At 30.7% G+C, this 24,653-nt stretch overlaps 1 protein-coding gene across 1 annotated transcript in view; it reads left to right on the top strand.

Annotated features, from left to right (window-relative positions):
* Positions 1–2,296: 2,296 nt before the first annotated feature.
* The window catches only part of LOC115891521, a 29,780-nt gene continuing 7,423 nt past the window's right edge, over positions 2,297–24,653 (top strand). Inside the window, exons 1-5 of the mRNA XM_030912000.1 lie at positions 2,297–2,932; positions 6,610–7,116; positions 7,683–8,129; positions 11,091–11,230; positions 12,312–12,574. Of these exons, the coding sequence (XP_030767860.1) occupies positions 2,388–2,932; positions 6,610–7,116; positions 7,683–8,129; positions 11,091–11,230; positions 12,312–12,574 (1,902 nt within the window). The 5' untranslated portion in view covers positions 2,297–2,387. The remainder of the gene's footprint in view (positions 2,933–6,609; positions 7,117–7,682; positions 8,130–11,090; positions 11,231–12,311; positions 12,575–24,653) is intronic.

Raw genomic sequence — 24,653 nt, 5'->3', positions numbered from 1 at the left:
TTTTGAAAAGTGTAGCTTGGTTATTTATTCCAATAAGACGTCCGCCGGGGGCGTTGTGATTTTGAATTTAACGCAGGACGAATTCAGCAATTCAAATTTGCAAAGTAATATTTTGCTAGATGATGGGAATTCAGATATAGAGGAATACGAAGTCAAGCTAGCAAAATTGTTAAAAAAGCGGCTAGACAACTTACTACAGCTCGTACTAATATAAAAGGTAAAAAAATATCTTGATGTACATTAGAGAATGTACATTAATGTTGCTCTCTTTTTAGAGCAACTAAACGTTGCTCTCTTTTTTTAGAATCTAATAAAGAAGGGATCTAATAAAGGTAGATCATTTCCAGAATATTACAAAAACCATTCGTCACTAGATAAAATTTACCGGGAAACCCTTGTATTTAATATTTTTATTTTGGAAGACATTAAATACAGTTGTATTTACCTACTTATCGCCAAAAGATTAATTCTGAAATGAAGTTATTTTCCTGATAAATGTTATATTCATTTCATTTAAATTATTAGTACTGATCCTATTCGATTAAAGTCGACTCAAGCTTTAAACAAAGTGACATATTAATATAAATCATTAAGCATTGCACTTCAATATGTAAAGAGAAAGGCTTGAAATAAAAGGAATGTATTTGAAAAACAAAAGGAAAACACTAATAAAAAAATAAATATTTCTTTAAAACCTATAGGCAGCATTTTTATTCTAAATCTAATATACCACTAACAATGACTGTGATCATGTATGTTTTATATGTATATGCTTGCAGTATATGAATAAAATGAATAGTTTGGTTTGGTTTGTTTTATTAATTTAATTATCATTAATGAGGCCAAAATATGTTTGATTTTATTTGATTCATTCTTCTTCTTCTTAAAGTGCCTTCTACATTCAGTGAAGATCGGCAACAACCATGGCAAATTCCTCTCTATTTTTCGCTCTTCTCAGCAAAGTATGTGAGTCCAGGCCTGTCCAATCTCTGATGTTCTTCAGCCAGGAGCATTGCCGTCGTCCGGGTCCGCGCTTTCCCTCAATTTTATCCTCGATGATGAGCTGAAGGAATTCATACTTGCTATGTCTCATGATATGGCCCAAATAGGCTGCTTTCCTCTTTTTTATTATGTCGAGGAGTTCTCGGTTCTTGTTCATTTGGTTTAGAACTCGTTCATTCGAGATACGGTCAGTCCATGGTATTCTCAGCATTCTGCGATATACCCACATCTCAAATGCTTCCAACTTATTCATTGCGCTTACTTTGAGTGTCCACGACTCAACCCCGTAGAGAAGTGTGGAAAGTACGTAGCACTTGACGAAGTTGTCTTTTATATGGATGTTGAGACGTTTATCGCACACTAGGTTCCGCAATTTTAGGAAGTTTGATCTAACCATCTCAATTCGAGCTCTGATCTCAATGTCTGGGTTTAGGTCTTCACTAATCCAACTGCCCAAATATCTAAACTTTGAGACTCTTGCTATTCTTGTCCCACCTACAACTACCTCCGTTGCCTGTCTTGCATCTCTATTTATCACCATTTGATTCATTAGCATTTTTTTTTTATTTTACAACGTTTTTTCTCTGAATGTAAGAATTAAAGTTGATATACAGGGTGTCCCAGAAATAAGTCCAAGTATTTTAAGGGGTTGTAGATCTCGATAAAAGAAACATATTTTCTCTTTATCGTTTGTCAAATAAGTCCAAAACAACAGAGTTATTTTATTTTGAAAAGTTCCAAAAAAAATGATTTTTTGCTAAAATTTTGAGAACCACTGGATCTTTTCTGGATTTTCTTTCTTGTAAATTTAATCTAATATCTATGTTGCCATATGATTAAGAAATTACGGTTTTTATCTAAAAACTAAAAAAAATCCAAAAATTTTTTCAAAAAATTACGAATCTTCAAGTTTTTTTTTCGCGAAAAAAAAACCATAGGCGTGTTTCTGGGGTTGAACTATACTACCGGTTAAAATACTTTATTACACACTTATTTCTGGGACACCCTGCATAGATATAGAGTTAGCTAGTTTGGTTTCAAAAATCATGAGAATAGGGCTAAAAATACAAAAAAATAACACTTTAAATTTGTCGAAAAATTTCTCCGTTGCATTTTATTTTGCATCTGATTGTATTAACTACTTCAGGATTTAAATTTTAATTATTTTAAATCATCATGTAAAAGAGTCAAATTTCAACGGTCGGACAGTTTTGTTTATCCGCGTCCTCAATGTCATCCTTCTCCGAACGTATTTCACCAAACACAAACAGTCGCGGTTTTCAGTACCGAATGGACGTTTAATTAAACCTGAGGCCATATCACGTCACGCTGCTCGATTTCTTAAGGCGTATCTGTAGCGGTCATCAAATATTTACTTCCCGTGGATGCGGATTTCGGGCCGGGCTCGCCGTTTTTCCTTGTCTCGTTCAATATTTACCGGAGATGTCCGCAAGATTTCGTTCTCAGTTTCGTTTCGATCAAACATGACAGAACACACGTTCCTTGTATTACTTCTTTTCTCTGTATTCTGCCAAATTAACTGTATCCAAGAAAAAACCTCGTCGTGCGGAAAGATTTTTCTCGAAGAAGAATTCGAAATATCCAGCGATAACTACCCTGATCCATATCCGCCAGATTCCGAATGTTTTTACCTGTTAAAAGGCAACAATTGCACCGCCAACTTCGCGATCAGGTTTCTGGACTTCGACCTTAAAGACAGTAAGGGTTGTACGGAGGAAAGGTTGGAAATAGGACACCAGGCTGCGCTGTGCGGCGCGCGGAATGGATCCAAGTCGTATATTGCCGAAGAGAACGCTTTGAGGCTCAAGTTTATATCGGATAAACAGCCTGGAAATAAAGGGTTTAAGTTGCTAATTAAGAGGATCGACTCGTGCGCTGAAAATGTCACTGAAACAGAGAAGCGGGATAGGTAAGTTTTCAAAGTTTTTACGCAAAGACTTTTCAAATTGGTATAAGGGTAGATATATGTTTATTATAAATATTTTTGTTTTCAGTTTCTCCTCATTTTGGGAACATTGAATATTTCTCAAAATAGTCACATTGTAATGTCACAGAAACTGTACCAAATATTTTGATATTCATAATTTTGTTATACACTCACCGGCACGAAAAACGGGCACCTTAAAATTTTAATGTATTGTAAAGTTTGATATATTTTGTTCTAGTTGGGCCGATTTTGATAATTTTTTAATCAATTTGTAGATATATTATTTGACTTTTTAGAATCTCTTCCTAAATTGAAAATTAAAGTTCACATCTGTCAATAATACGAGGAAAAACAAAATGTTTGGTGAAAGTTTAAAACGCCCTGTGGTATATGTTAACAAAGCAAGGAATTTGAAAATCATTTTATCATCTAGGTACATCTTTTCTCGATAGTTTGTTTTTTAATTCGTCTTAAAAGCTTTATTTTTGTTGGAGATATTCGCATTGTAATAAGACAGTAACGATTTACAGCAATTTTGCCATTGATTTTGGGTCCTCATCAACACACTTATAAAATAGTGTTTATTGTTTTTGTAATATTACTGTCATTGAAAAGTCATATTATTATTGCTTATTGACGTTTACTCTAGTAAAGATGGTTTTAAGTTGTGAAGTATCGGCCATTGCTTCTTTAATTGATCATGGTAGAGATCAACTTTTGGACTTAAAACAATATCTACTAGAGTAATTGCCCAACAGACAATAATACTTTTCAAAGACAGCGGCATAATGCAAACCATAAACACTATTTTATAGGTCTGTTGACTAAAACCAAACGCATGATTTTAATGTAAAAAATACGAAAAAATTTCAGTTTTTTCTTCAAAAGCGGATATATAAAAAAAAATAAAGCTATTCAGATGGACCAAAAAACAAATTATCGAGAACAGATACACCTAGATGATAAAATATTTTAAATTCCTTCCTTTGTTAATGTACTCCACAGGGTGTTCCAGACTTCTTTTTAAAAAACATGAACATTTTAAGTTGCCAACTACAACTTCTTTGTGGAAACAGTTTTTTTTTATTTCCTTTAGCATATGTTGTCGGCTCATCAGTGAGAATATTTCAAAAACCATTTAATATTAAAAGATTTAAATCTGAATTGCTGATTATAAAGAAGTATCTGCAAACATAATATTTTTTAATATCTGTATTGCATTAAGTCTCTATTAATTATGGAGTCATAATATATTGAATGTTTATTAAAAAACAAAACAGCAATTCTTTTTTAAAATATTGCATATTTAAATATCAGCAACTGATTCATGGATACAGTATATTGGGCTTCAACATTATATTTTTTCAGTTGAAAAATAATGTAGGTAAGCTAGTTCTGTAGTTTACCATGTTGCGATCAATAGGAAAGTAATAGACTAAGTAGTTAAAATCCAGTAATTTTAGTTTACTGTTACTAGAAAATTTTTAGTTACTATAATTCTTTCAATTTACATTTTATTGATAAATTTTTAGTAAAATCGATTTATTAAATTCGTATTTTTTAAGAATCAAACGTTATTACTTAAATTTAAGGTAAATAAATAGTTTTTTTAACAAGTGGCTGTATAATAAGTAAGTAAATAACATAATCAATTAATCCCCGATGATTTTTTCTGCCCACTTTGCAAGATAAACTATTAAACTAAATATAATGTCACCTTCCTGTGTAAATTGTCTTTACTTAACACGTAATCTGTAAATATTTAAACTTTCCAAAAGTTCAGATAATAATTTTACAAAGGCATAACCAAGGTCATGGTTTCTTTGGTTACTAGAAATTAAATATTAATTAACTTAAAAGTTAAAAAATATTTGAAATATTGATTGTTTCCGTATTTCCATCCCTCTTAGTGCCGTAACCGTAGTAATATCAGAGATTAAGAAATTATAACGTGAGAATTTGCACTTAGAACAGACAGTTCTAAAAAGTTTTCGAAACTATACAGGAAAAATTAAAAGAAAATGCACGATTTTTAAGATCTTTTTGCGAAAAAAAAAACTCGCAGACTAAAAATATTCGAATTTATTTATATATATAAGACTCACCCTATATAAATTAGTGACCAAATTTATTTTTTCTGTTAACTTATTATGTTTTATATCACAGTTTTCTTAATATTTAAATTAACAATTTTGAACAACTTGCACACTGCAAAATGCTACGTATAGCTTGACAAAAATCCAGATTATTGATGTTTATCCACACATTGTTTTTCTTATTACGTTTCTAGGATTAATTTTAAATATTATAAAATTTTCCATTCAACTAGAGTAGTGCAAGCGTTACCCAAAATTGATGCAGTTCGCACTTTTCGTGAAGCGCAAAAGAGTGTCATTTACACCCAGCACAGCCATTTTAATTTTTTTCTACTGTTAATAATATATGAAAAAAAACTTAGAAATTCATAATTTAGAATATATGTCTTCTTCAAACTGAAAAAAATATTTCTTGATATTACAGTATTCGTATACCTGCTATTAAAGGGCTATTTCAAAGGAAGGGCAGATTTGGGAAAGCTATTTTTTTTATGTAGAATGTAGAATGTTTAGGAGGGGAGTTAATCACCGCGACCTTACAGATCTATTGTGCGTTCCCCTTTCTTGAGTTATAACGAGTTAGAACTCATCATACAGTCTCAGGGCTTTAAGAAAAGGCAGTATCTGACACGGCTCCACAGAGGCCAGCTCTCCATCCTCGACATCAGCCGTACCAAAGTTCATGGCATGTCATCTTGGCGCACTCAGTGATAAGGTGTTCTGGTGTTTCCCCATTTTCCCCACAGAATCTGTAATCGCCGTTGTTTCTCAGCTTCAGCCTACTGAGGTGTTCGTTGAGGAGACAGTGTCCTGTTAGAAACCCCGTGACAATCCGAAGATTGTTTTTACTTAAATCAAGGAAAACCTTTGATTTTTCTCGGTCGTGAACTCTGAGGAACGGTTTCGAGTCATAGACCGTTGGAGGACACCTATTCCAAGTTACGGATGGAATCTTCCAGATTCTTCAGTTCCGCTTTCAGTTGGTTCCCATTTGGATCAGTTGGTTCCCGTTTGGATTAATAATTGGGTAATTTTTTTATACCTGTATCAACATACATTAGAGATTTTAATTTTAATAAATTAAAAGCGGAACTCCGTGGAACTCATTACTATAACTCATTACGAAAACAAAATTATAAAAAATAATAAACCCAGAATAGTGTGTTTAAAATATATTTTATCGACATTCAAAACAGTTAAAATTTATTATACTGATGATTATTTAATTGTACTACATGTCAGTAGCTATATTGTCCATAATGATAATTAATTTTCAAATGGTTGTGCTGGGTGTAAATAACACTCTTTTTCGCTCCACGAAGGTGCAAGCCTAACGCTCTTACCAGAAAGTGCGGACTCCATCAAATTTCCGTAGCGCTTGTACTATTATAGTTACTCGGAAAAAATTATAACATTTAAAATTAGTTCCACAGATTTTCTAAGAACGACAGTGAGTAGATGAACATACGAAAAAAAATATTTGTGATTTCGGTTTTTGTCAAGCTAAACATAGCATTTTTCCGTGTGTGAAACTATCAGTAAGTTTAAATATCTATTTGATAGGTCTGACATCGATCCCACGACAGAATCAGTGGAAGAAAACCCAAGAAACGCTGTAACCTTTCCACAACCAACCTATCTGCCCCCGCCGCCCGAAACCTGTTGCGAAAACAACGTATTTTCCGCCAAGAAAATATTCCTGCTAAGTCCCGGTTTTCCTTATTCGATCAGTAAGCCGCACGATTGCATCTACGTAATCGAAAAAGTCAACAACAACGTTTGCAGGCTGAGGATCGACGTCCATTTCTTCTCATTAGGACGACCGACACAAAACTCCTGCTCGGACGGCTATATTGAAATCGATGGAAAGTTTATATGCGGCTGTAACAGGGAGGTGAAGCTGATCGCTAATTTTCGAGAGGAAAAGAAGAAGTTTATCCGGTTCTTTAATACGGAAACGGTTACCGGTGAGATGACTGGGTTTGTTTTGGAAATAGCGCAGGATGAATGTCCTAAAAGATATACGCCTGAAGAAGCGCCGATTTCTGAGAAAGTCGCTAAAAAATTTAGGTACGTATTTCAAATTTGAAAACAAGTACATAGTGCTTTAAGTGCTGCGTATAAATAAAATTACCAAACTAACACATACAAAATGCAGTATTTTTAGTATTTGAAGCACCCTAGAAAAATAAAGAATTTAAAATGGTTACTGTATTTTCACAAAAACGTAAATATTTCAAAAACAGTACGAAAAGTGAGGTAAACCTTAATCAAATTTACCTTTATTTTAATCTTAGAAACTAAAAATGTAAAATATATACCGGGTGTTCCTTTAAAAAATATAACTTTGATATTTTATTTATTTGGGACGCTGTACCATTTGATAATAATTTTAAATTGTAGCTCTTTAGTCCTCCAATGAATGCATCACTCACAACTTTTAAAAATCTAATCGTGTGCTTACAATACCCCGTATCGAATGAGGTGAATAGCCTGTATAGGTGAATACCCTATATCCTTAAGCTTGTATAACTATTTTTCTGTCGTCATTATGTGTAGTCGAACAATATGTATATCGTACACCTTCTTGATTGTATAGTACTAATATAAACATTACTTATGATTCTTATTTTTAGGTTCTATAATGATCAATATAACAGAGTATCTTGGCCGGACCAATCCAACATAAATCAACTTAAATTAGTTAATGAACGAGTGGACCGAATAAATTCAGATAAAAATCAAGATGACATCTACAGATATGTGTATTTTTTTGCTCCAGAAGAGGAAAATATTTCGGTTAATCAAGTTCAGGACAAGGAAGAAACGAATTATATCGAAATATCCTCTATTAATACCTTATTGACTGATTTCTATAATTACCAGCAGTGTTTGACATGGAATAAAAATCAGCTAAACATATTGATGCGAAGATTTGGAAATGCTTTATACAATATGTGTACGATTCGTACAAGTAGCTCTAATGAACATAGTAAATGTACAGTACTTAATTCTTTGTCTGGTTACATTAATAGTCCTGGATATCCGCTGAGTTATTTTGGAAACCAAAATTTATGTTACAGGTAGGTAAATGTTTAAGATATTATGAAAAGTCTAGATATATACATTTTTATTCTTTGTTAATGACTATAAATATTAGACAATATTATCATAGCACATCATATATTTAAAATTTCCGATACAGGGTGAGTTTTCTACGATGTGGTCTATGGGTATCTCGGAAACTAATGGAGCTAGAGAATCGGTCAAATTAGAAAAAAATTGCAGTTTTGTGAGATCAAACTGGAATATGCGCCTTTCGGATTTTTGAAAAAGTTTCATGGCCAACTATGGTTTTCATTTAAAAAAACATATGTTTGTGTCATATGTCATAAAAGACAGGCTTTAGAAAGAAAACGGAGAACACAGTCTCATTAAGGATGTGATTATATATAACTTTTATCTGAAAACAGATAGCCGAACTTGTTTTTTCGAAGTATCTAGTAAGTCATAATCTTCTTCAAAACTCCGAAAGGCGCATATGTTTGTCCTCACAAAACTGCAACTCCTTGCCCATTTGAGCAGCTCTCTAGCTTCAGTAGTTTACGAGATGTTCATAAAGAACATATTAGAAAACATTTTGTATAAGTGATAGTCGCCACAAGTATTTTTCAGTAGAATCGTCATAAATAGATTTTCTGTATAAGGTTCAATACCTAAATATGACTGTTATGTATTATTTAGATCATAACAAGCTATGCTATCCGATAACAAAAAATGCAGTACTGAAGTGATATCACGTACAGGCTAAAATGATAAAAAATTAAAAGTAGTAAATTATTCACATGCCTAAGGAAATGGCATAAGAAAATGGTCACATATTATCGAAAAAAGAAAGTGAAGTCCGCTTGGTGATAATGATCGATAACATTCATTATTAAAATTTTACATATAAAACCGCGCTCTTCATTTTCAAGCCAACTCTAATATGCTATTGTTTTTGTATATTTAATTAAAAAATACTTTATAACATTTATTGACATTAAATTTATTGTTCATCATATTTTATGTTAAAACTAAATGTCAAAAAAATTATATAGTACGACCTTTATTAAAAAACATAATAATAATGTATATTATACGTAATATATATTTAAAAAACATACTGTTCATTAATCAAATTGAAAATTTCTTAAAAAAAAAGAGAAAACCCAGGAATTAAACATTATATATACAAAATATATTTAGAATTTCATTTTCAATGTATTCAAATTCAAAAAATTGAGGTTGTATTTAAATATGAAAAATTGGACATCCTCTTGAAACAAATAAAAATAACCTTACCATAAAGCATTTGTATTTCATTTTATATTAGATATCTAAATATTCTTTATGAAGAGTTTGTGGGGGCAAAAACTCTGTATGGTCACTAATTATTTACAAAAACATTATTTCATTACTAGTTTTTAATTATTTACTACGTACATATTTTACAACAGATTTACTTTGACGTCTAAACTGGCGATCGACCGATATGAACTTTGTGGTCAATGTCGATAATCGGCTGACACCGATATGAACATGGCCGCAGTGTCGGTGGATTATCAGCCATCGAATGTAATTACATTATTTTATGGTGGAAATGGGATCATGTAGTAATTATTTATGAAGCAGGCAGCCACTCTAGTAGATCCTCTTTATACGTATACCAAAATAACAAGATTTAATATTTGTAAATTAATAAAAAAAATTCTTCGGGTTAGTCTTAAATAAGTGCGAATATTTTCAGGGTTGATAGATCCCGATAACATATTTTACTTTGAAAATAAAAAAAAATGTTGGTAGAATTTTGAGAACCACTGGATCTATTCTGGGTTTTCTTTCTTGTAAATTTAGTTTACTATCGATGTTGTCATATTATCAAGATATGTTGTTAACTTAAAATTAAAAAAAATTAAAAAATTTTGTTAAAAAAATTCCAAATTTTTAAAGTTTTTTTTGTGAAAGTACTAGTCGAAATATTCCACTGCTAAAAATATTTGCACTTATTTTCAGGGTTGGTAGATCTTAAGAAAAGTAATATATAATTTTCTCTTTGCCGCTTCTTCAAATAAGTTCAAAATAACCGAGTGAGCTTACTTTGAAAATTTGAAAGGAAAGTTTTTGTTTAAATTTTGTTATTTTGGTTTCCTTTCTTGTAAATTTAATCTACTACCTATGTTGTCATATTATGAAGAAATTATGTTTTTTTTTGTGGTCAAAATATCCAGCGAAATATATACCTTTAAAACTATTGGCACTTATTTAAGACTCACCCTGTATTTATCAAAAAGCGGTCGATAATGTAGAATTTGTAATATAAGACCACAAAATTGTACTAGTTTTAATTACCTAATGTTTTAAAATATAACATAGTAACATTTTGGATGGCCAATAATCATAGAAATAGTTATGACTAGGTCGGTATGTGATTTTTGACACAACTTGCAATATGCACTATCGTGTAAAATTACAGGGTTATTTTTGAAGGTTTGATTAACTTTGAAATATTTATGTGCATTTTAAAAATTGCAAACAATATTTTAGCTACTTCTGTTACCTACATACTCCGATTTTTCTGAAACTTTGTATACTTGGGACAATATAAAATTATAATAATTTCAACCATTACTTTTAAAATTTTGATTTGGATATAATTTGAGGTTATTTATTGTCATATTCGGATATTTATCCATGGGAGCTACAATAGTGTATTTTTACTTTTAATTCAATCCTCTATAACCCTGGCTAGGGCCTGAATTTCAACTTTATACTTTTAATTATCTACTAAAATTATTTTCTTAAAATTATGATTTTTCCATTACTCTAGACTTTGGCACAGGGTTTATATTGACTGGCATTGATAGTTCTTACTCGCCCAAGTACTAGACCTTTAGATTATTTAAATTATAATAAAATTATCACTGTTTTATTTATAAATAATTCCTGTAAAAACCATTATTAATAGATTATTAATATATTAATTTAATCTATTATTTTTTTAGATTTTATTTTTCACCCGGCTATTGTACTTTAAATTTAGTCTTCAATGACTTTGAAGTTGAAAGCAGTTACGATTGTCAAAAGGACTATCTGACTATAGAGAACAATCGATACTGTGGCGACTACCTTAAAAGGAAAACAGGTAATAATATAATAATTAATTAATTTATAGAAAATAAAATTATTTCATCACCTGAGTATGTTAACTATTACAATAATACCTATTTAGTGTAGTATATATTTATTTATTCGGGTAAGTATATCTACTATTTAATTGACTCTTATTAATATATGTTTATTAAGTATGCTTCCGAATGAAACATTTTTTATTTAGTTTCATATATTTTTGTGTTTTAATATTATACCGGGTGCGTCTTAAAAGTGGCTCACCGCTATAACTTTTTTATTTCTCTAGATAAAAAAAACAAGATTTGATATGTTATTATATGACATAAATTAGGATTGATTGACGTATTCAATTATTTCTGGTCACTACCTGTTTCACTGAAAATGACAACAACTTGTGATTTTCAAATGGCATTCTCGGTATTTTTTTACTTAATTCGATAGAAAATGACACTCTGAGAAGAATGACATATAATATGGCAACTTTTGGCATTTTCTCTTATGGTTTATTTGAAATTGTAAATTTTGACGCCAAATACCAAGTGTATGGTACCAAATTATTCGTAAAAAATGCTTTTTCAAAATATGCTAATGAGCCACCTTCGTTCCATTTGAAAAAATAGAGATATGATTAAAAATACGATTTGGACATTTTTTAACCGGCCAGGGCAAAACACGAAAAACAGCAATGACACTCTAAATTGAAATTTAAAATACGATTTTTTTTTAAAACGAAAATGTCAAAAGTTGACATGTGATATGTCATTTTATTCAGAGTGACATTTTCTATCGAATAAAGTAAAAAAATACCGAGAGTGCCATTTAAAAATCAAAAGATGTAATCAGTTCCGGTGAAACAGGAAGTAACCAAAATCAATTGAATACGTCAATCGAATCCTCATTTATGTCATAGACTAACATACCAAATCTTGTTTTTTATCTGAAAATTAAAAAAGATGAGCCACACCCAAAAGAACCATATGAAAATTAATTTTGGTAAAGATAAAAAGCTATTTTCATAAAAGTTTTATGGCTTGTAGATGACCTCAATCCGTCAACATTTAACTTTATAACCTATCTTTGACCCGATGTTACAGTGACAATATCCGCACGAGGCAGGCCCTATCAGGACATAACTTTCACCAGCGACAGCAATTATTGCGGTAAAGGATTCTCGGCTCAATATCAACAGGTCTCCTGCCATCAGAGCGGACAGGATGTGGGATGTCGGCCCCCGACGGGGGGTCCAGACGCACGAACGGGCGCGAATTGTGGCCGGGTTATACGGGAGAATACCTTTGTTATTGGGAATATTCCCAGAGGCAGGAATTGTTACTACGAAGTGAGGAAATTTAGTCAGGTAAGAAAAATATTTTGTCAATGACTTTTTGAGTAAGGTTAGAAATTCAGTTAGTAAATGTAAAGTATTTCAAGTTAACATCTCCTTTTGCTGCTTAGTTTACGCGGAATCCGCACTACGGTCCTCGGCTATATCATTGGCAGTGACCTACCGCCTTGGCGAATGTCTAAATCGACTCTTACGAGATATCCGATCACATCCGTGTGCAGTGGCGTAGCTAGCATTGAAAGGGCCCTGTATCACGAATTTCGCAGGGGGCCCCTGAGACAGAACCATGAGGGGGGGGGGGGTGAATAAAATAAAAAAACTTACAGTCTCATCAGAATAGCTTATTATTTATTAATAACTTTTACTTACAGGAATAAAGTAAACATTCTTTCCAACAATAAACATAAATATCAAAACAAGGAACGTCTTTGATAAAATTATACCTACAGAAATAAAATAAATATTCGTTCCAACAACCAACAACAAACAAACATAAAAATAAAAACAAGAAAATATTATGAAACTAAAATCAAGAAGGTTAACAATAAGTATTAGGTATATAACAATTTTATTTTTTATTTTTGGCAACCGTTTGATGTATACGGGGACAAAAGCTGTAGTTGGGGACTCTGGCTGTAGTTGATACGGGGTTTCATTAAAGTATGGGCAAAGTTTGCATAATTACGAAAAATTTTAATGCTAACGTCATATTTTGATTTTTTTACTGCTCGGTGGGCCCCTCAGGTTAGTGGGCCCTGTATCATTGATACAGCTGATACAGCGGTTGCTACGCCACTGTCCGTGTGTCAATTTTGCCATGGAACAACAGCACGGCACAGATCCTAGACGGTTACCCGTCCATTCACCCGCATCCTTTAACATCGCTTAACTTCGGTGATCTATTGGGAATCAGTGTTTCGACGTAGCTGGGTCGTTGCTGTTTAATACTAATTAAACTTTTAGTTACGTAATCGAGGGCGCGATTTTTAAATTCATTGTTGCCAACCATGGAAATATTCGGCGCATGGCTGACTAACTGGAATTTACATTTACCGCTGGAGATTCAGGTGGTAGCTCTGCTGTAAAAAAATGCCAAGTTGCCACATTAATTTATTTCCTGACACTGTCATTCGTTTTGGCATTTTAGTTTTTTTGTATTACGCGTTTTTGGTCTAAATGAATTATGTTGTGATACTTTATGCTTAATAATTTTTACTAGCAGACCTTGCAGTCGAACATTGTTCTTTTAGAAACCCTTTTAGTGCGAAGTGGTACAAGATAGCTTAATAGCCGTAAAAAACTCATCGCAACTTTATTAGAATATTTTGAACGGGAAAGCGGTAGTAATGACCTTTTATGTCCCTATTTTGTTGATGTAAAAACTGTTTATTATTTACTAATTTACTTTTGTTTCCTAAAATATTTTGATTAAAAGAAAATATGTAAAAGTGCCGGTCAAGCTTAATCACGTGACTAAAAGTTTATTTTATATGAACTATACGTCCCTCCTACCAGTTTAATTATTTTATAATAATTATATAATATGCCTGCTCCCTACTAATACATTTTTGGCCAAAATAAGCTTAAACTCTTTTTAAATTGTAAACATTACCCTTTATTTTACCTCTCAAAAATTCTGATCATTATACAGGTAAAATAAATGCTATATATTTACTGTTAAAAATTTCACGTCTTGTGGAGAAAATTAGCAGTAAAATCTCCAAGTTGAAATAATTCAATAAATTAAATAACTAATAAATTCAATTTATAACCAATAACTAATGAGCTTGTACGATCTTGATCATTCTTCTCTTTCTCTTTTAAAGACAGCTGTGCCTTTAGCAACATGAACCATCTATTTCACTTCAATGCTTGTTCTTTTTGTTCCACCCGATTCCTTTTCTTCCTCTACTCTACTCTTCATTATTATCTGTAATAGGGAATACTTATTATGACGTAATACATCACCAAGGTATGTTGTCTGGCGTGTTTTGATTGTTTTCAGAAGTTTTTGTTGACGACTAATTCTCAGTATTTCTCTGTTGGTAATTCGCACTGTCCATTGTTCTTTCTGCATGCGTCTGTACATCCATAGTTCAAAGGCTTCGTTTTTTTATTACTTATGCATTCATATATACAGTGATAAGAGATTATATTCCAGAATTCCCAATTTGAGTGGTAGATTTAGGTTTGTATTACAAAATATGGGGATTTAAATTTCAGGAATCTTTCCATTTCTATTCTCATACGAATCTCCTGATCTTGATCCAAGTTTGAAGTAATATGGTACTCTTAAATTTAATTGAATCTAAAAAACTTTTACGTTCAATAAAATCTGAAAAAAAAACTATAAAATCTAATTTACTTACAAACACAGCTTACTTAGTAACAGCTGGTTTTCTTCGAGTATACACTTTTAAAAGTCGGTTTCACAGGTTGGTTTTGAATAGATGTGCTTATAAATAATAATAATAATTTTAACAAACCCTGTGCACTGAGATTTTGGCTCAAAACTTAAATTGTTTTCAATTTTTTATATAAGAAATTTATATTTCTTATATTAATTTCCTAATCAAATACCAAATTTACCCAAAATATCTCTGAATAGAATTTTATATTTTAGTACGTGATTTCTTAGCTTAAAAATAAGAAAAGCAGTTTAGATTGAACATAGACTGGGAAAGCATCCTGAGGGAGCTAGAGCGTGATTATTGACATCCATAAAATCGATTTTTCTAGAAGTTTTCAACGCCAATCAAGCTTCATAGATAAGACTATCCAGAAGAATATACCAGTGGGGATTTTTATTTACTACTTTATTTTTGACGTTAAGTTCAAAAATTTCTCAAAAAAATATATTGTCTTATTTCAAACACGAGGTTTTGTAAGAAGCAAATAGTTAATTATATATAGACATTATTAAGCAGTTTATTATTAAACGTCCAATATGTCTGTTCCAGCAAGGATATTATTACACAGACAAGTTAATATTTTGATAATGTGCTGTGGATATTGACAGCTTTCAAATGCATAAACGTCAAGTTAATTAAGAAACATCACATCCACTATTATATTAGAATATCTTAACTGGGAATGGAATATCATTATTTTATACAGTGTCAAGGTAAAGTTCCAATCATAATATGGTTTTTATTAATAGATTTCTTTAAATTTTGACTCTGGCGTTAGTTTTTGCTTTAAAAGTTAAATTTAAACAAACGTCTATAAAATCAGTTTATTGAAAAAATGTTAAAAAAGTTTATTTGAAAAAGTGGGTCTGGTGAACTATCCAGACACACAATTTTTTCATTTTCTTTTTTTATCACAAAGTAAAATCAAAAGTAAAACAATTTCAGTAAAAAAAAATTAAATAAAAAAATGCGGATTATGCACCTAATTTCGAAATATTTTAATTTAATTTTGTTATTATTTGACACCTATTCGACGTTAGTAACAATTTTAACACATGATTTGACACTGAATTTTCTGTAAAGTGCCATTAATCAAACAAAGAAAAACGAAACAAACTAAAGAGTGAAACCAAAACAATCAACACTAGCTCACAGCATCTATTTATGACTTTAAACGTGAAATTTTCCACAATATGCTATTATTAATCTGTTTCAACAATAGTATATTATTGAATGAGCAATTTATGCTAGCCATTATTCACGCAGGGTGACGCTGAAGTGACGTAAAGTCACCCGAGTGAATAATGGCTATAAATTGCGAGTTGAATTCTATACTTTGTCAATGGCCATAATAATAATTATGAGGAGTGTTTGAATTTGTATTTTTAATGTTAATCTTACCATTATTGTATTCATGTTTTAGGGGAAAATGTCACTATCTACTTAAAATTTGGCAATTTCAAACGTCAAAATTAACGATAAGAAAAACGTCAATATCATCAGTTGCTATGCATCGAGAGTCGCAGTCATCTCGAACTATTATATTTTCAAATATTTGGGAAGTTTATTATTAGATGTGTTTTACGACATATCTGTATATTAGTACTTTTATCTACCACCTTTAGTAAAATAAATTTGTTGAAAAATGATAGATCGTACCACCAGCAGCTGACTTTTTGTTGTTTTGTGTAACTAAAGTTGGTAATTTGTCTTTTGTTTATCGTTATATATGTATTTGAATTTTATTGATGCTGCTTCAAGTTTTTTTGCAATAAAACATACTTCTACCAACTTTAGTTGAGTACAGTTGTTGGAGACCGATAAATTGGAGTACCAGCATCTGACTTTTTGTTGTTTTGTGTAACTAAAGTTGTTAATTTGTGTTTTATTTAAAGTTATATATATGTATTTGAATTTCATTGATATTATTTCAAGTTCTTTGCATGAAAATATCGTACTAACATTCTTTAGTCAATCAGGAGATTGATTTTTGTTCCGTTATAATGGCAACTATTAATAACACGGATTCGGAAAACGAATTTATGCCTTTAGCAATCCTCCAGTGTAGAAAGTTTTTATAGGCAGACATGTAATTATCTTTGGACTTTTGTGGTAGCAATCCAAGACTTGTTAATTTGGCCGCCTCTGCTATCTCTAGTGGTGTACAGGGCTCATTATCACTCTCATAACTCATTTTTTGATTTTAAACGAGTTCTTCATACGCCACTTAATAATCACTACCTACTTAACACTTGACAATTTTAAACGTCAAAATTAATAAAAAGAAAAACGTCAAATCATCCACGCCGCGCATCGGGATGTTGTAAGTCTCATAATATATCTCTACTATTAATGCATGACAAAGTTTTGCATTCTCCAGCCCATACACCTCCTTCAGCTAAATAATGACAATTACAGAGCCGATAGCTAATTGTCGAAGTGCATTTGGTGTGGTTAAGGTAGCCGCCAATTTGTTAATTAACGAACTTTGCCTACGTCCCCTATGGCCCTTTCCAAGTTGCACCTTTTGATCTGGGTCAGATATCAGCTACACGTGCAGCATATATTACATTTGATATTGAACTTTGCCGATATGGAACTTTCCCTAAGTTTCGATTGTCACATCGCCGATAACTTCGTAGATACGACGAAGATTCTAAACGTTAATATTTTTCGTAAATTATTATCGGAAAGGGGAGACTTTTCACAGTAAAAGCCATAATAACGGATGTTAGTTAATTTATCAGTAAAGTCTTGAATAGAACATTAGTTGTCAAGGTATAATACTTATATAAAATTTTAGATATTAGCACGGTATTTAGATAATATCTCACTTTTTTGTCGATTTTGTGTCAGTAGATTTTGAAGATTTTTATAATATCGAGATTCACGAGAAAAGCAATTAGAACACTTACGTACATATATAAGGTCTCCTGTTTTACTGCTGTCTATTCCTATCTCAATCCATCCTCCAAATATATGGGCTATGTCGGAAACAGAACAGGGAAAATTTTTTAACAATTTGTAAAACAGTAGGTTTATTCCCCTCTTCAAAAAATCCTATATGGGTATTTCGCCACTGCAAGAAAATCTACAAATTAAAATAGTTATTTTTTGTAAACACTGCTGCGTTTTTTTTTTATTTGTAGATTTTCTTGCCGTGGCGAAATACCCATATAGGATTTTTTGGAGAGATGAATCCGCCACATAGGTATAGACATTTTTAGTAGGTTTATTTAAATAGTGTATTTTCTAAATTGGTTAAGTTTTATAGTTTCGTGAAGTATGCAAGTCTCAAAAAACAAAATTGAATCTTACTCGATTCGAAACGTACAGGGCGTCATACTGTAGCCCGTCCCCAATTATGCCGAAATCGACCCACATTTTTGGTTTGGTTTTAACTCTGATGAAGCTCACAGCCTACCCACCAAATTTGATCGCGATCGGACGACATCAACTTTTTGACGTCAAAACTAACTGTCACAGTGACACGTGTCATGCACGGTAAAGTTGACCTTGGTCCAATGTATCGACATACCAAAAAATTTAATTTAAATCGGACGATTTTTTGATTTGATTCATTGATTATGGGGTTTCGTAGTGCACGAAACGTCGCGTCATCAAAATATAATGAAAGTGCATCTACATTCCGAGTTTCAGCCTCCTAGCTCACATAGGGCTCGAGTTACGACGATCCAAGATCAAAAAGTCAACGTTACCACTTTTCCTCTCGCGTCTCGTGTGTCCCTCAATTTTTACTCCTATCGCGCGTAAAGAACGTTCACTTCAAATACAATATTTTGTCACATGACAAGAGTATAATGGGGTATTATTAGGTGGCATTTTTTAAAAACTACGTCTTGACGTTCAAGTTAATTTAATACCTTCTCCCAATTATTATTCAAGTATACAAAAGCAAGAGGGGATATTTTTAATCCTAAATGTGGGTCGTGGGTGTATTAAAAAGTATTTTTAGTATGTTCTGAAAAAAAACGAGCAATATATAGCAGTATAAAACTTTATACATTTTTTATATTAGCTTTTAGGAAAAACTGGAACATTTCCAGACTGTTTTTAAAGATATCTTTTGTCGAAATAATTTTTATTGATATCTTTCCCCCTAGCCTAAATCTAAACCTGCTTTTTATGAATTATTTAATTATATCCTAAGTATTAAATATTCAAAGTGGTATTAATTTACGAAGAGAAAATATTGCATTAAGATAAATTGAATGCACGAATGATTTAAAAATTGTGGATATTAAAAGAAATTTTATCATTTTTTATATCATATATCTATTAAAAGTTCAAAAAACTCAAGCCCACATGTTTTCGTATTTCAATATATCTGAAGTAAACATCGTGAATTCTGGATGTAAATCAATTATTCTCAAGAAAGTTGAAAGCAGTCTGCAAAACTTTTTTACAACCAAAAATATTTTGATTTCAGTGATGAAGCAAAATGCATATAGAAAGCATATGCGGTTATTTTCCCTCATTTTATATTTTCCCCCTGTTTTAACACGAGTTTAAAATAATTTTCTTGGCGAATTTGTTAGAAAGTGAAAAAACATAATGTAGGTTAACCAGATTGTATATACAGGGTGTAAATAAACAAGTTACAGGAGTATTTCAGATGGTATTCCAGACCGCTTTTTGAACAATAAAGATAGGTTTTCATATATAAAAAATATTCAGTTTAGCCTTTCCCCACAAAGTTATCTGATTTATTTGCTATTTGTTATTATTGTCCATAAATTTTTACAAACGCGTTTAAAATAGGCAAAGATTGAAATTTCATATTATTTGGTCAATTGTAGTTGAAAATACTGACAGGCGGCTATTATGTGTTTTTAATGAGATTAGTGTGCTTTCCCTGCTTATACAGGGTGAGTCTTAAATAAGTGCAAATAATTTTAGGAGTAGTATAGTTTGACCCCAGAAAGACTTCAAAAATTTTGAAAATTTGGATTTTTTTTAGTTTTTAGTTAACAAAATAAGTTCTTGATAATATGACAGCATATGCAGTAGATTAAATTTACAAGAAAGAAAATCCAGAAAAGATCCAATGGATTTATTTAAATTAAAATAATTAATAAATTATTAAAATATATTTTTTGCTAAAATTTTGAAATTTCAACAAAAAATATATTTTTTTTAAATTTTCCCGAGTAATACCACTAGAGGTCAAATTATTTCCGGAAATTTTTTCGAGCTCATGATAATTTTCTAAAAATATTCATGATCGAGAAAAAATGTCTGTTTGAATAAATATTTTCTAAGCTACAAATTAAGAGGAAATATTGACGAAAGTCACTGGACTGTGAGCGTTACTTCCTAGTATTTACTGATGGCCCTCTATGTTTTTGCTAATATTTATTGTTAGTCCGTATGTAAAATGTATATCAATGTATTTTTAAGTTTGGTTTATTCCATGAATTCATGTCCGTTGGAATAGATGTGGCAACGGCGCTTCTGTACCTAAACCCCGTCCGAGGGTGCGAGACGGGTAAAATTTAGTTTTCACTTTGCTTTTGTTCCTTGGTGCAACCACCACGTTTTTTATTTGCTGTTCACTTAAATTTAGTATTATTCTTTAAATTATTATAGTTGTTATATTATACAAGTGCAGTTCATTTATTTATACAGTCCACATATATCAAGGCAACATTTATTAACTAAAAAATGTCTATACTGTGTCCCATGAATGATGACAAATCTTAGATTTGTGAAAATCTCCCTTTCTTAAATAATCTTTATGTTCTTTAATTCTAACATTTAAGGGTCTAGATGTTTCACCAATGTAAAATTTATCGCATTCACATGGTATTTTGTAAATTACATTTTTTGTTTGTTGTTTTGTATTCATTGTTTTAGTATGTGATAAAATGGTGCCGTCTTTGACCCATATTTTTTTCTGATCACACGGTACAAAAACTGTTTGTTTTCTTATTTTTATATATTTACGTCTGTGTGCATGTTATGTGCCGAATGTCCGTCCGTTTGTTTATAAAGGCTTTTCCTAATAAGATAATCCACCCCTAAACATGGTTATTTTCTTTTGCCCAAGGTCCTTTCTAGGAGTTTATTATTATATTTATTTATTAAATGTTTTTGGAAAATATGCCGAATAATTTTTAGTGTTGAATAAAAATGAGTTTTTTGAGAATGTAATTTAACCCAAGATTCTTAAAACGTGTAAAAATTATATTGCGATTCGGTTTATATTAAATGACAGTTTAAATATCTCGTCTTATAGAAGAGCATTAATTACAATTTTTAAACTCCTACGTAATTTTTAAAATATGCAACACTAGATACATACTCCTCTACATTTTAAATAGTTTTTATTTTAAATTTAGCTTTTAAAAACAAAAAAGCATTTTGTCAAAGATAGTTTATAGGTTTATAAAATATATTCTTCCATAGAGAATTTAAAATTTTATATATCCATACAGTTACCAAAGGCGGGACAAACTTTTGTTTGAAAGACATTTCAAGTAATAAAATTAGAATATGTATTATAGTTCAAATATAGAAAAGATGATGAAAATGGATATTTTTGTCACGTGTAAAATAAAATAGGTAAGTAACAAAAGTAAACCATAATGGTAAGTGATGCTATACATCTTGGTATATCTATATTTTTCACTTATATTTGCGTAAACAAAATCTTTATAATTTTATTTCTGGTAGCGAACTTCTACTCGCAAACTTTTATTGCAAAAAAATGTTTTTTTTTAAGCTCATACATATAAAATAATTCACATCACATTAAAAACTCAATCTAAATTGTTAAAATATGTTTAAAATATATAATATTTTTTTTATCATCTACAAAGATGTATCTTACCTACATCTACCTTATTTTATAATACAACGAGAGATTTTTATAACCTTAAAAACCAGTATTTTAAAGAGCTAAAATAAAAATATATTAATAATGACTAATAATGACTTTATGAAACATTTTATATTAATATATATTATTTTATAAATTTACCCAGATGTTACTATATACTACCATATATTAAAAAAATATTACCAACTTAAAAATCAATTAATTATATAAAAAAAGTAATTAAAATTTCTTAGATTTTTACTAATAAAATATAAATTTAATAATGTTGTTGCAAGTTTGTAGAAATGGACCGTTCTATCTATTTAGCTGACTTTAACTATTCTGTATATATTTTGAAGCCTGGGTGAAGAAATTATCTTGAAATTTCAATCTTAATGATTACGTTTGCTGGAAACTTATCCCCCTTACTTTATTACTGCCCTATATTTTTGCAATATCTGTTGTAAATATTTATTTCCACTTGATTATTTAACTTTAACCTTTATTTTTTTTTAAAATAATATGTAAATGTTTTCATTTAAAAACCATGCACTTTAGTAAAACAGTAACGGTTTATCAACATTTTATGAAAAATATCGATATTATTGTAAAAAATCACTAAAATGAGATTTATAGTATAGCAATTATTTTTATATGCTAAATGGCTATCATATGCTTAATAATTGTGATAATGATCTAATAAGACATTTTCAAATTCCACTTACATTACAGAATGTCTTAGTTAAATTGTAATATGCCTTAAATAGTTCGAAGTGTAAATTTTCTTGTATATATTCAAATTACTTTTTATGCCTGAACGGCAAATGTCGCAAATACTGCTAAAATTCATGCCAATTCGCTATTAGAAGTTCGCTTTAATCTTGCTTAAATACATATAACTTAAATTTTCATTCTACCTAACTAAATACCAAATCATTTATAAAAATCTTTAAAAAATAAATTGTATTTGTAATTTTCTGTACCAGTGTTAATAAATGGTAGTAAAAAGCCAATATATTTGAAGGTAAATTTATTATTAGAAATATATTAATCTGCTAAGTTCTCTAACATGTTATTTTATGTGAATTAGAAAATAAAAAGGTTAAAGTTATCAAAATCCTACACCTATACTCTGTTTTTTTTCTCAGGTAAGATTTCGACAGACGATGACAGAAGAAAAGCAGATGACGTCCCATACCAATCTATTTATTTTACTAAAAAAAGTTTCTAATAATTTTTAAGTTATCTATGGATGGGTTTAAATATAAATCCGTCATGCGTCGTGTCTTCTTGTTTTTAACCAGTTTTATTGGTTTATTTAAAAATGACAGATCGTATTTCAATTTTATTGGTTTGACGGAACGATGAACGACAAACGGACGCCGATGCGTATGAACTCGCCTTTAGATTTTTGTCATTTTTGACGCTTGTCAAAGTCTTGCCAAATTCTAGGTTATAATTTTGTGTCAACTTTTGTTAAATACCCTGCGTTTTGGAATATGATGCATTTTGATTCGTATTATTACGTGTGTTTTGTGTCTTTTGAAGTCAAGTGGAGGAAAAATCGAGTGAAAATTAACTGTAGACCCAGAGCACAGTTTATGGTTAATACTCGCTGCCAGGGCAGAAAGTCTTATACACCAATGAAGTTGCTATCGATAAAGTTTGTATACCATTTCGTCGTAGATAAGTGCATCTCGTATATAAGGATCAAACTAAACACATACTAAAAACTGGAGTAGCTGTAAAATATCGACATTACACGATAGGTAAATAATGGATTTTAGTACTGCAGAAAAATAATGTTAAAAGGTACTGGTTTAAAAAAATTAAGATTAAAGTTAATTAATCAACCTTTAAGGTATAAAATTTGGTAGGTGTTATTATTAATAAAATAGTTTGTTGTATTTACCTATGTTATTTTATTTATACCTGTGGTATATTACAAATTTGTATTTGTACAGGGACATCATTTTAAGTGTCTCACTCGATTTATAATTTTCCTGTTTGGTATTTAAAGATAGTAGAAAGATTTTCTAATGTAATTTTTCGCGAGGATGCCGATTCTCTACACCAAAATTTTTTAAAACGTCAATTTTGACAGATACGACGCCATCTTGATTTTTTTTAAATGGAAACCCCCACATATTTTAGCATGATCCGGTAGACAAATTTTAGCTAATTTCAAAAATATATAGTTTAGTATACTTTGCATTTACCGTTTTCTATATACAGGGGGTTGAAATCAAGAATTCCCCTAATTTTTATATATTTGAATATGAATGGCCATTCACTTACAACTGAGTGGCATTTGTATCCAAATGCATGAAATTTACGTAAATTGAGCTATCTTATGATAAATGACTAGCAGTTTAAATTTTCATTTTTTTATATACAGGGTGATCCGAACTGTATTCCGGAAACTTCGGTAGCATACTCTGCAGATAAAAATAAGTAAAAAAGTTCGTATAAATATATGTCCTACAATACTTAGTTTCGGAGATACAGGGTGTAGAAGTTTCATTTTTATTTCGATTTTTTCCAATTAATTTCTGAAGTAACGTCAATATTTGGCTGAAAATTCGTGTCTGGGAGTTTTTTGACATGAGAAACTTGATTTTTATGTCAATATGACTCTTATTTGTAGGGGGCGCCACCTACATGTGTTTTAACTGTTTTGAAAATTAATAACTTTTCGCCCATACCTGTATAAAACTACTGAGTAAAAAAATATACATTTTCTTGACTTTTTACGTAAAAAATATCTCTCGGTAAAAATCGCTACGAGCAACCTTTCTCAAGATATTTCGAATGGAAATAGTCAATACATGTCATTATT

The sequence above is a fragment of the Sitophilus oryzae genome, unplaced genomic scaffold, assembly GCF_002938485.1.
Source record: "Sitophilus oryzae breed Bouriz unplaced genomic scaffold, Soryzae_2.0 scaffold_1184_pilon_pilon, whole genome shotgun sequence".
Lineage (NCBI taxonomy): Eukaryota > Metazoa > Arthropoda > Insecta > Coleoptera > Curculionidae > Sitophilus > Sitophilus oryzae.
Note: the sequence above shows the minus strand (reverse complement) of the source record. Positions and strands in the feature narration are given on the sequence as shown.